This window comes from Motacilla alba, chromosome 5 (assembly GCF_015832195.1).
Source record: "Motacilla alba alba isolate MOTALB_02 chromosome 5, Motacilla_alba_V1.0_pri, whole genome shotgun sequence".
Lineage (NCBI taxonomy): Eukaryota > Metazoa > Chordata > Aves > Passeriformes > Motacillidae > Motacilla > Motacilla alba.
Window position 1 is genome coordinate 13068982 of NC_052020.1, and position 12389 is coordinate 13081370.

The window sequence follows — 12389 nt, forward strand, 5'->3', positions numbered from 1 at the left end:
TCTAAGGCTCTGGTTGGGGAATTCACATCAAAGACGATGTGCACATGTTGTTCTGATGCCAGAGAGGACGGTTGGTAGAAATCTCCGTGGATTTGCTGCAGTCCCCAGTACAGGGATTAAATTATGCACTGAAGCTGCCTCTGTAAACTGCAGGAGACAAAGAGAATAAGTGGCAGTGCAATATCTCATAATCAAAGCCTGGCACGGCTCTTTACATCAGTCTCTTGGAAGCTGTCAGGGGATTAAGAGAAGGGACATGTGCCAAGGTACCCTCAACTGAAGGGACAGAGAAAAAGTTGGTTTTGTTTGCTTTTAAGCCTGTCACCTCTGTACTTTTCTTGAGAAAAATATCTTAGTGCAAGAGGTGCACAGCATCGTGATGGGAGGCGAGTTTCCTTCGTTTTTGCACAGCATTAAAGAAACACAATACTTGGTGATTTAACCCAAGTTGAGTTAATTTTGATGTGCAGGTGCAGAAGGAGCTCACACTTACAGTTTGTGCTATTATCTATCCAAACCCAGTATCGTTTATGGTGGCCATATGAGGATCTAGTGGAGAAAAATTAAAAGGCAAGACTGAAAAGAACTTTGGATGCTGTCTAGGAACAAAGCACAGCAACTGGCAATAGGAAAGACAATTGTCCTGCTACCAAAACACTACCCTGAAGTCATCATTGATACTCCTTCATCCACTACTACCCACTCCCTTGTTTAACAGCATCAACATCATTAACATCCTACTCCCTTGTTTAACTCTTTCACGAGGTATTGTTTGCACTGGGACATGAAACATTCTCATTTCCCAGCTATTCCATCTTACCTTCTCCAGTAAAATTTAGGCCAAGTCCTTTCATAGAAGCATTTTGCTGCTGTCCAAGTCTATGCATTTGAGCTCTTTGCATCTTTTTACTGCCCCTCATTTCCCACCACCAGACTGCTCTCCACCCTCACCTTCAGCCTCTTACTTACACCTTGCTTGCAGATACATCTCTGCCATTATTTTCTACAACCTCACTACTCACCTTTAATTTCTTAATCTCTTCCTTCTTTTACTGCTTCCTTATGCTACAGCACCTGGTAAGAGGATTCAAGAAAACATAATTGTCCTTCAAGTTTACATCTAGCAACATAACTTCACCAACAGCTGCTCCAAAAATGCTAATTCTGTTTTCTTTGGAGGCTGTTTTCCACTCTCTGTAAGGCAACCAGGAGCACTGGCATGTAAATAACAAGTCAACATAGCTCAAATGTGCATATACTTTCTGTATGCACTTACTTTTTACACATATTCAATATTTTCTGGTTTTATTTACTTTATAATTAGCACTTGAAGTTATTCCACCATCTCCCAGCAATTTCACGGCAGCTTTTATAATCTTACCTCCCTCCTACATTTACCTGTAGTTTAACATTCCAAGTGTGGTTGTTGCACAGGATACCTCAACAGACTTGTATTAAAAATGCTCTTTAAAATTCCAGAGCTTTGAACTAAAGAAATATCTCAAGAAGTTTTCATGGAAAGTTCATTGCGGTTGGTTCAATTCAGCTGCAGTTAGATGCACCTTTTCAAATAATGGAAGAAAAAAATCTAAAGGGGTCAGACCCAATCAATACAGTTGTTCAAACAGAATTTCAGGCACTGTGATGTGAGGATTTTTTGTGCTCTTTCTTTGTACTGCTCCACTATGAAGAAAGGTTGCTTTTGCTAGTAGAGCAATAAAAATCTTAGCCTTTTGAATACAGCCAAATAACCAATGGGAATCTTAACCAGGTGTAGAAAATATAGCAATTTTTTCATGTTTTTCTTGTGCATGGCTTTGTTCTTTTTATAACCACGGGCACACAGACACACACAGCACAAGCAAACACTTTAAAATACCCACAGACAGACATAAATCAGAGGGGTAACATCACATCCTGCCTTCCACATCTTCTAAGTTTTGACACTAGGTAAATCTGGTCTTTCCTCCATAGAACATCCAGAAGTTAATTGCTAAGACACCTGGGAAATAGGTGGTTTCCTAGAGGGGAACAGATGCTGATATAAAAAATATACACATATATTTGAAGATCTGGAAGTCAGAGGAGTAAATGGTGTAGGGGGAAAAATAATGGTGTGAACTACCAGAATAGGCTGGGAGAGCTCTGCCTTCTCAGAACACCAACCCCTCCCCCTCCAAAGGCTGTGGGGTACCCAAAACCACCCTGATGGGCTTTAAGAGCTTTTTGAAATAGCAGCACACAAGTTTAGTAGCATCCTTCAGCAGCTTTTCCTTCCACACCTAAGATACTCTCCAGAAGAGAATCTCTCAGTAGCTTCCTGAAAAACCTTTGTATCTACTTCTGGTGGGTTTTGTTTGTGGGGGACTTGGTGGTGGTGGTGGTGGTGTGTTTTTTTCTTCCTAAGTGTTCCAAGACAGCCTGGATGTCTCTAAGTACTCCTTACCTGCCCAGTCCTTTAAAACAAGCAGCGTAATACAGATGCACAAAGACAAACAGTGCTGTAGCTCAGCAGGATTTCTTGCAGCCCAGCAATCACACAAACTTAAAAATAATAGTGAAAAACAGGGGTGGGGACTGTTGTGCAAGTCCAGAAAGGTGAAGGAGGTGCCACTTACAACTATCAGGCTGTACTGTTATAAATGCAGCTGGGCAGTAAAAGTTTAGTAACTTCGGCTGAAGAAATTTGAAACAGCTGCATATGGGAAGAGAATTCAGCCTGCAAAATTTTTGGTTGGTATAACATTACAAAACACTAATTAAAAACCAGCACAATCAAAAGAACTGACACTGCTTTCCAATGAGTGAGTTCAATTAGTCACAAACACTTCACTGTTTAATAGGCAGAGGGGAAAAAAGTCCACTTTCTGACCAAAATCATATTGATCTGCAAAGTCATATAATTTTTTTCCTAGCTTTAATATTAGAAAGTATCTTGTAACACCCTGGAAAGAGCATGTAGATTAAAAGAAACAGAACTGAAAAAGGAAATTGACCCAAAACAAACACTCTATGCATAGGAAAACTAGTCATTCCTATTTAAAAACTACACCCACCCTTACAAAAGATGGTCACTAAGAACAGCATTTCACATATTCAACAAAAGGTTTTGGAAGAAAAATTATCTTAACGTTATCTTATAATTTTTCCCAAATAGGGGATTAACTAGGGACATGATGAAAGTCTTTCCATCAAGACTGGTTTTGTTGAAAATGTCAATGATGTAACTGTTTAGGGCAAAATCCTTCTCTTCCACACAAGCTTGAATGAGCAGATTTTGTGTGATCAAAGAAAAGAGAATGAGCATCTGCCCCATCCTGCAGAGCAGCACTGCCTGTGCTCCTTCCCCTTCACCGCTTTGTTGTGCCCCACAAAAACAGGATGAGCACACCCTAAAGCAGCTCAGCTCCCAACTTCTGCCACTCACATCCAAAAGCCAAGGGACTCACAGCCTCAAACACTCACCCTCGAGTTTGTGCAGTCACAGAAACACTTTTAATTGTTTTTTTTCAGAAGAATTCAACATCTCCAGTGCTCTCCATCAAGGTAGGTGTCTTTTGAGGGAACTGCTGGCAAGTCAAACGCTGCCCGTGAGCTGCAGCTTTGCCAGTGCACACCACCTTGCCCTCAGCCAACAGCCCATTGCTGCTATTCAAGAATAAAGACAGATTTCATCCATTGCTTAAAAAACATTTCTAAACAACAAAACAAAACAAACAAAAAAAAAACCCCAATCAACTAACAATAATAATCATCATCAAAATGTAGAATTGATGTAGAGAGAGCCTGGTTCAAATGACAGTAAAATAAGTGCAAAACTGGGGAACCTCAATGGGATTTGAACCAAAGAAGAGCAAAACGTGATAAAAGCACAAATGACTCCGGATTTCCAACTAGCTGGACACTGATAAGAGAGCAGACAAGACAGAGGCAATAGGAGGCAGTTATGTTAATATTTTAATCTGTACATATACCATTTTCCAAACGGTTACATTTTATTTAAATTAATGTTTTCTTGCAAAATATTCATTTATGCTTTCAAAACTTTTTATAAAGGCAAAAATAAATCATTATTTTGGCAAAAGGTTTTGAAGTTGATACTGGCAGTATTGAGGTAAAATAGATTGCATTAGCTAAATATATACTTTTAAGAATATTTCTGAGTATATTGTTAAGATAATGTGATTTGTCTTACAGTCTGAAACACAAAGGTCAATTCCAAGGGGTTTTTAGCTACTACTTGAATACAGGGAATAAACAAGTTAGTGGTTTCACAAAATACTGCAGAAGTATTTCTCAGTTATTTCTCATCCAGAGCTGAACTCAGCTACTAATTACATAACATTGAGAAGTTTTTGCATGTCTTGCATTCGATGCATACACAGGGTTCATTAAAGTATAGTTGCAGCAATACATTTAGTCTTATTTTCTCCTTTTTTTAAGCAGCTCACCCTTTGCCCTATGTGTAAGTACAGCACAGAATTTCAAGTTTGGCAAAGATAAGCACCAGGTGAACATACACAGCAAATTAGCAGGTGCCACATTCCATTAGTTTTGCTGTTTCTAGGATAAATAGTAGTCAGTACATCATATTGTAACGTCTATTGAAAAAATATCAGAAGAAAAATAGGTATTTACTAGCCAAATGACACATTATAATTGTTTATTGCTTACTTCACATATTTTTATTAAAAATCATCTTCTTTCACATCTCAACTTCCAAAAAAAAAAATTTGTTAGCTGTTTGTTATAGAGGGGGCAGCACTACTTTCAAGGGCAACCTAACAAACTTTTGGATTGATACCAGCAAGTTAATCATCTGGGATGATAAAAAAAGGGAGTTAAAACTGGCTTTTGTTATGGCTTTCTTGGGACATTTCAGCTATACAGTGGTTACTAATATTTAGAAATTCAAGCTAACAGTTCTTGCAATGGATTATTTAATGGGCAAAAGGGTGGGTGATTAACTCTACAAAAATATTCAATCTGAAACACCCTTTCACCAAACCTGTCACCCATGTTAGCTCTATCCATACCCTACGAATGTGCTTCTAGGTTTGTTCAAATTTGCAGGGTTTCTCTCACAAAACTTTACGATGTGCATCTGAGCCTGAGGGGGAAGTACCAGCATCTTTTAGTATCTATGCAAGTAGTGTCTTTTAAAATGAATTCAGCCCTTGATTAAAAAAAACCCTAAAATACATTGTTCTAAAAATACATTGTCAGTATTTCACAGAGTTTATTAAAAGTGCCGTTTATTCATATAAAAAGTGTGAACTAAACTGAAGTAAATAAAAAATGATCTGCAGTTCTCTTCATTTTCATAGAAAATCCCCCTATCATTCTCTGAATGTCTTTCCAGAAGAAGGTGTCACCAGCCAACGAGTATCTCCACAGAAACCTGGAAAAGAATCTCCTCTGTCCTCCACGCGGCGTCACAAAGTGGGATTTGCCTCCAGTCTCACGTCAGTGTTCACTTACTGCTTTGGCTGGTGTGAAGGAAAATAAAACATGGTTAAATATTGAAGGGTGTCAACCAATGCCAAGCAGTAAGAAATTGCTGGGAACTTTTTTTTTTGAAGCCTTTTGCAATTTGACAGAAGGAACAATTCATACAGACACGTTAAGCCAACAATTGTCTCATGATGCCACTGATGCTCAAACTCCTGTGTCCCCAGCACATCACAATTACTTTCTTTCTCTGAAGAAAATGTAGCTTTATATAAATTTATATCTGTAACTGTATATCTGTGTGTATATATTTGTACAGACATGTGCTAGACGTGTTTTTAAGTCAGTCTGGAATCACAGAATTGTTGGGGTAGGAAGGGACCTCTGAAGGTCAGCCCCAGCCCCCTGCTCGAGTCTCGGGCACTGGACAATTATTTGAGTTACTCAAGCAACACTCTTTACTACTTCATCTCTGCTTTATCTTCTTGTTCAATTTCAGGCAATAAAATTGAGCCAAAAAAAAAATCAGAAAGGTAAGAATAATATAAAAGGAAAATATGGATGCATAGCAAGTGTCTTAACTAGGGGTGCACTCAGCAGTTGCATACAGTATTTACACCTTTTCCTGCTTCCAATTTCAAACAGGGAAATCTCTGCAAATTCTACTGAGAAGAGATACAAATACAGATGTTTCTTTGTAAGGACAAAAAAATTATCACAATTTTAATACTTGAAGTGGCAAAATAACCTAACCAGAGACAAACTCAATCTTCTGTTAACATGATCCAATGAAAGACATGATCAAAGTCAAACACAACATTGCGGAATTAGTCACAAAGGGCCAAATTTTCAGCTCACCTCATCTAAAACTCTGATGTCAGCTCATGTGTAGGATACAGACCCACAAAGGAAGCCCCTGCTTGTACAAGGGTGCACTTTGGATTCTCTCTTTACACGCCCTGAGCAACCACCAGAGTACAGAAGGCTGCTGAAAACCTGGCCCCCTGTTACCCAGAGCACAGATGTCTCCTCCCTTCACCACACAGTGGGACTGAGGAAGCACCTCACCTGCAGAGCAACAGCATTTAGATGAAGACTTCACCAGCCCACGTGTTAGCTCATTAGAAGCAATATTTACAGGGACAAAAGGTTCCTGAAAGAGTAGCTGCATGCTTTCATTCGGATGGAATCTTGGTTTAGTAAAGGAGTTAAAATTTAGCAAGCCACAGCACAGGCACGATGGCAGATCAGACATGCTGAGAGCAGTTAGTTCTTACTTGGAAGGTGTTTAAACAAATGTGTAGTGAAATCCATTGCTTAAGGGGGAGTGAGGTGGCTGTGGTACAGAAGGTGAGGGTGCTTTGGGTGGATAGGTCAACTGCTGAGCTAGAAGGGATCACACACAGGAATTAGGCTGCACAATCAAACATTCACATCATAAATGGAGTCACCTTAATTTTCTACTGCCTGATGAGCAATGAATGAGGTGCTACACTATTGTAGCCACATGGAACACAAGGTAAACAACATTTCTACCTGCTTTCTACAACATTTCTACCTTACTACATTTCTACCAACATTTCTGCTGCTTTTTTTCTACTCCTCGCATAAATCAAACAAATAAAGATTCCTATTTGCATGAGAATATGGACAACCAATCTTAAGATGAAATTTCACTGGAACGTTAGGAAGGCACACAACACTGACATACTCTCATCAGCCCTGCTTTTAAAGCTTTTGAAGCTCTGGATCAGCACCTCTATTTGCTAATTCAATTTCCAGACTTCACTGAGGCTGTGCAGGTTTTCAACATTTCATTTGTTATGTACCAGTGAGCAGAAACCAAAATAATATATAGAAAAATAATGTTTACAAAATTACATATGTACAACATTTTGCTTAGTGCAGTGCATGATACAGTAAATACATTTTCATATATCAGCTTGAAAATAAAGAATACGATGATTAAAACTATTCTTGTTTATAAACCTGAGTAATGGTATAGTATTGGAAGACAATAATAATAAAACTGAAGAAATTGAAACTTAATCTAAAATTCTGCTTTTATGTTTTGGAGGGCCAAAGCACACAACATAGGAAACGACTTCTTAGTACTCTTGTATTTGACTTTAATCTTCCAGATTCTTGGCATGATTTCCACTCAAAAGGTTAATTTCTTATTAGGAACAGAGGAAACTCTAAAATGCTAAGATTAGATAAATTTACAGCTTATCTTAAAAGATGTATATTAGCATAATATCCTAACATAACCACTCACCCCTGAAAAATGGGCAAAGTTAAGCTTCACAGTCTTTTTCATAAACAGATCTTTGTAGAACAATCTACATAATTAGTTTGGGATTTTCAGATGTGGTCTGATTCCTCACCAAGCAGCAAACGATAACCCGTACTTCAAAAATCAAACCCCAAAAATAAGAACATGAAGGAATCTGTAATATGAGACTAAATGAGAATATAAAATCAGCTGTGCAAAGTGTCCAGTGCTTTATGGCTTTTGTTTTTTTTAAGAATACCAGGGAAGGTGTTTGCTTTCAAAGGAGTAAGAAATAACTGAAATCAAAGCAAGACATGTTTCAAGAAGTGAGTTTTTGAGGTACAAGTGCAGCAACAAAAGATGTACACAAATATAAAAGCTTGGAATTCCTTAAAAACCTCAGTCTTTGGCTACTGTGTTAGGGTTTCTTTAAGTGTCTGAAAGACAAAAGAGGCAGCTGCTATGCTTCACAAAGAAAATGAAAATACAACTTATCTCACAACTGACTGCAAATTTTCTGAAGTAGCATTTAAACATTTCAGTGCCAATACACACTTTAATTCCCTCTTTGAGGAAACAAAAGAATTAAGAGGATTTCTGGGGTTACATATATCTAAAAAAATTTTGACCAATCACACTTTTGAGATAATTACAAAAAAATTACAACATATAAATAAAAGCCTATAGTAATGAAATGTATACTAATTCACTACACAACATTAAAAAAAAAAAAAATCAAACCTACTTCAGTACTGTAGAGTTGCTACAAGTTCAGGCACACCCAGCAGCAACTTAATTGGCCCCAAGAAGACCTCTGAGTAGGGCAGGCACTCTGCCATTGTTGTACTGACACAGAATAATAATTTCAAGTACTGGCTGTGCTCACCTGGCTTGATCCTAGCCCAGATGTGTGACCTTTTTCCCAGCAGAAGCTGGAACCCATGTGGCAAAATGCTCCATTGGCTCATAAATTGTGAAAAAAATTCCCATTCCGTAAGCAAAGGATTGGAGTACTTGTTACAAGGTTCTGGTCACTAGAACTGGGACCAAAGCACCTGTGGAAAAGCCCTGTTGATACACCAGTGGCCTGAAGGGCCACAAGGTTATTCCTGAACTGCTCCCATGATTTTACAATTCTGTTTTTCTGTTTGTTTGGTTTAGCTTTATAACATCTGGCCTCCTCAGCAAATCATTTTCTCCCTGCCAGTCAGTTAAATTACCCACAGAAACTCTCTGAAGTCTCAAGATTCCTATCTTGGAAATGTATTCCATCCCCTCAAAATGCCATTCCCCTCAGGTTCACCTGGCACAGCACCCCTGAGTGTACAGCCACATTCAATCAACACTGCTACTGCAGATGCTCGTCACGCATCTCGAATGGGATGGAATAATCTGTCTTTAATGGGAAGGTCTTAAGGGCTGCTGTGGCAAGAGCCATAAGTTTAAACTGACAACTTTGGATGAGAAATGTGCATATTTTTTCTCCATCATAGTTGAAGTTTCCATTATTTCCATTCTCCACTGGAACAGTGAATGGTGCCAGTTATAAATGGCCAGTCAGACACTTGGGGAAATCGCTGCATGGATTACTGTGTGATACAAATCTCTTGACATTTCTTACTTATTTCAACTATAAAGCAATCAAGAGTGAAATTATCACTTTTAGCAACACATTGCAAAGGGCCTATTAATTTCCAGGCATCAACCAGAATTCCTGCACAGCTGTCTCGCTCTGACCTCTCATCCTGGTAACCAGACATGCCCATGCCCATTTTACAAGGTCTTTTTCAGCCTGCTGTCACACAGCTCAAGCTGCAAATGATTCTAGCCTCATCTCCACACTGGACCAGGGAAGTTTTCTCTTTAAAAAAATATTTTAAATCCCCTTTCCTTGATTGATTTTGAAGTCACAGATCCATTTACTTTCAAAAAATGAACATAGAAATATTTGATTTAATGTAATTATAGAGAATTATAGAGAATTAAAATGCTAATTTTTTTTTAGCACTATTAGTTAAAGCAAGTTTCCAAGTTCTGAACTTACTGATCATAGTATTTTGCCTCCTTTATCCTGTCCACTGGAGGCCAAATACTCAATGTAAATCATTAGCCCCTCTCCATTTGTTACCTACATGCACTTTTCACTATTTTGAATATGAATGACTAAAACTTTCTCTTATGCCAGGAGTTCAGCAACAACCCCACACAACTTGAGAAGCTGGTAAGGAATAGCTGTTATTTTGTAAATAACTGAGCATTACCTGCTACCTCCTTGCTCCTCTGAGAGGCTTCAGAAGCCAGAGCATATGAAATGGTAATGATGCGCTCCTGCTCCTGCAGCTGTGAATCTAAATCAATCGAGTTGTGTTTGTCCTGGGCAACAGTAGGCTGCAGATTGTGCATACTGGGGGGAAAGTGGAAAAACAACATTAACATTTGCAAACATAAAGAATCCACCATGCAGATAAGAACGAGCTTGGATTCAGAGAGCAGTTTTCAGATCTCATCTATCAAGCTCCGAATTTTATTGGGGTTTTTAAAAATAGCGTTGATGTTGTATGCAAATGCCTACAGCACACAAGGAAAAATGACACAGCCACCCCGTATTCAATTACAATTTCTGCATAGCCTTAAGAACATCTGAAAGCCATTTTTTAGAAATATCCTTAATGTGTTTAAATGAAAGCACTACAAAAGTGCTATTTATTTGAAGTTGTTAGTAAAATTCTATGCTCATGCTCAGAGGAAGAGGGAAAACCTGGTGGTCCTCAGGCTGTACCCCTTCCTAAGAGAGCAGGTACCTGACATATCAAATTCTGGAAATTGACTGTTTCAAGCTGACTATGTTAGCTGTAAGTAGTCAAAAGTGTTGTTACACAACTCCAGCTCTCTGGACACAACAAACTTGCTCCCATGCTGACTTTTCTTCTGCTGTCGGCCAGCTTTGTGCCTTTCCTTCCTCCTCACTCTCATCTACAGGTTGTTTGGTAAGCAATTAGTACTGTTTTTAGACTCTCTAAACAAGAAAATGGACATATACAAAATTCATCAGTATGTCTTCTACCTTGTTTTAAAAAGCAGCTCTAAGTATGCCACATAAATTCTGAGTGCATTTTCTCAAAGCTAAAGTTGCACTCAGATAACAGAAATAAAGATTGTTGTATGATGTTGGTTCTCAATGTTTAACATGAGCCCCTGTGTAAGATTTGGAAAAAACCCTAAAACCTAACCTTGATTTAGTAAGAATATTCTTTATCTTTTCTGCTTTACGCTGCCTTGCCGCCAGTTCTTCTGTAGAAAGAGGCTCCTCTGGCTCCAGCTCAACATAACGTTCTGGAATTACAACCTTCTCAGGTTTTGACAACTGTAGAAAGAAAGCAAGCATCGAGTTTTCAATAACAAAGACTTAAAAGAAATTGAGATAAATCCTCCTCAACGGGAGAACAGAGTGAAAAGAATAAAGCATGGATTTTCACAGTCAGTACATGTACCTGACGCTTAACACTTCCTCTGGATATCTAGCTGATGCCCTTTCAACAGTGTTCCCTCTGATTCTTTTTACTTCAGAAGATAGATTGAACAAATATTTAAAGGGATTACAGAAGAAGTCAGAATCAACAGAAAACCCTTCTTCAGCTCAGGCTTACAGCCCAAAATAGGACACTGCCTAAAGCTCTTACAGTAGAAAGAAGCAACCACTCAGAGATGACTGGACAACTTGAGATATCAGTGTCATGGTATTTGTGTCATGACAGCCAGAACTTCCTAAATCTGAAATTAAATATCACTGAAAGTTTTAACCTAGGGTGTCATTCTTTTGAGACTGGATAATCTGTGAGCAGCAGAGGGGAAAAAAAGGCAAACAGAAAAACACTACACTGTGCAACTGTAAAAAGATATTGCATAAATTCATTCTGTAGACTGAAAATTTTAATATGACTGTATGAAAGCTAGAAACAATTTTTTACTAGGATAAATTACTTTGTGGGAACTTTTCACTCCTCCCAATGAAAATACAGTTTACAAACTTTGAAAATCAATTCTTATGATACAGAACAGACTGCTTTTGAAAACAAAAATAGAGGACGTGTGAAAAAACAGAAATCAAGTAAAGGAGAACTATGTTTTTCTTCTTCTTAATGGAATTTTGTTAAAACACTCAGGAGGCAATGAGTTTTCAAAATTTAAAGTTTTCAATTAAAATAATCCTAAATTTTTTCACCACTGACCTTAGCTCACACTAATTCAATGGATTATATAAAGTGGCCTGACCTAACCCCCAGTGCTTAGGCTGAGTAATTCACAGGACATCTCATGCCAAGAGCACACACTGGCACACTCAACCATATTAAAATCACAGCCTCAAGTTTTTAGACTTCCCTTTCAGGAAACCCAAAGCCAAAGCTTCCAGAAAAATCCTCATTTTTCCATTACACTTCCCTACTTTTGAATCCAACTCCTCTCTGGAGGTCTAGATATAGACATATACACACTTTTTTAAAATGTGTATCTCTACCCCCATACTGTATCTAACCTATATAAGCTCATCCCATCACTTTCAGAATAACAAACCCATTAATCACGGCAAGAGTAGACGGATTTCCTTAAAGACAGAACTAAGCATGTCTCCTTCTGAGGCACAGAGGTACCTCAAACAGAGAAG

The 12389-nt window shown here is 38.3% G+C and overlaps 1 protein-coding gene across 8 annotated transcripts in view; it reads right to left on the reverse strand.

Moving 5' to 3' along the window:
• Nucleotides 1-3623: 3623 nt before the first annotated feature.
• The window catches only part of PLEKHA7 (pleckstrin homology domain containing A7), a 146357-nt gene continuing 137591 nt past the window's right edge, over nt 3624-12389 (reverse strand). For 5 of the 8 annotated variants that reach the window (XM_038139894.1, XM_038139892.1, XM_038139898.1 and 2 more), the window contains 4 exons: nt 10957-11090; nt 9988-10130; nt 6729-6837; nt 3918-5489 (listed from right to left, as the gene is read on the reverse strand). In XM_038139894.1, the coding sequence (XP_037995822.1) occupies nt 6740-6837; nt 9988-10130; nt 10957-11090 (375 nt within the window). In that variant the 3' untranslated portion in view covers nt 3918-5489; nt 6729-6739. Of the gene's footprint in view, nt 5490-6728; nt 6838-9987; nt 10131-10956; nt 11091-12389 lie in introns of all 8 variants that reach the window. The other 3 variants (XM_038139899.1, XM_038139893.1, XM_038139895.1) reach the window with 3 other exon arrangements.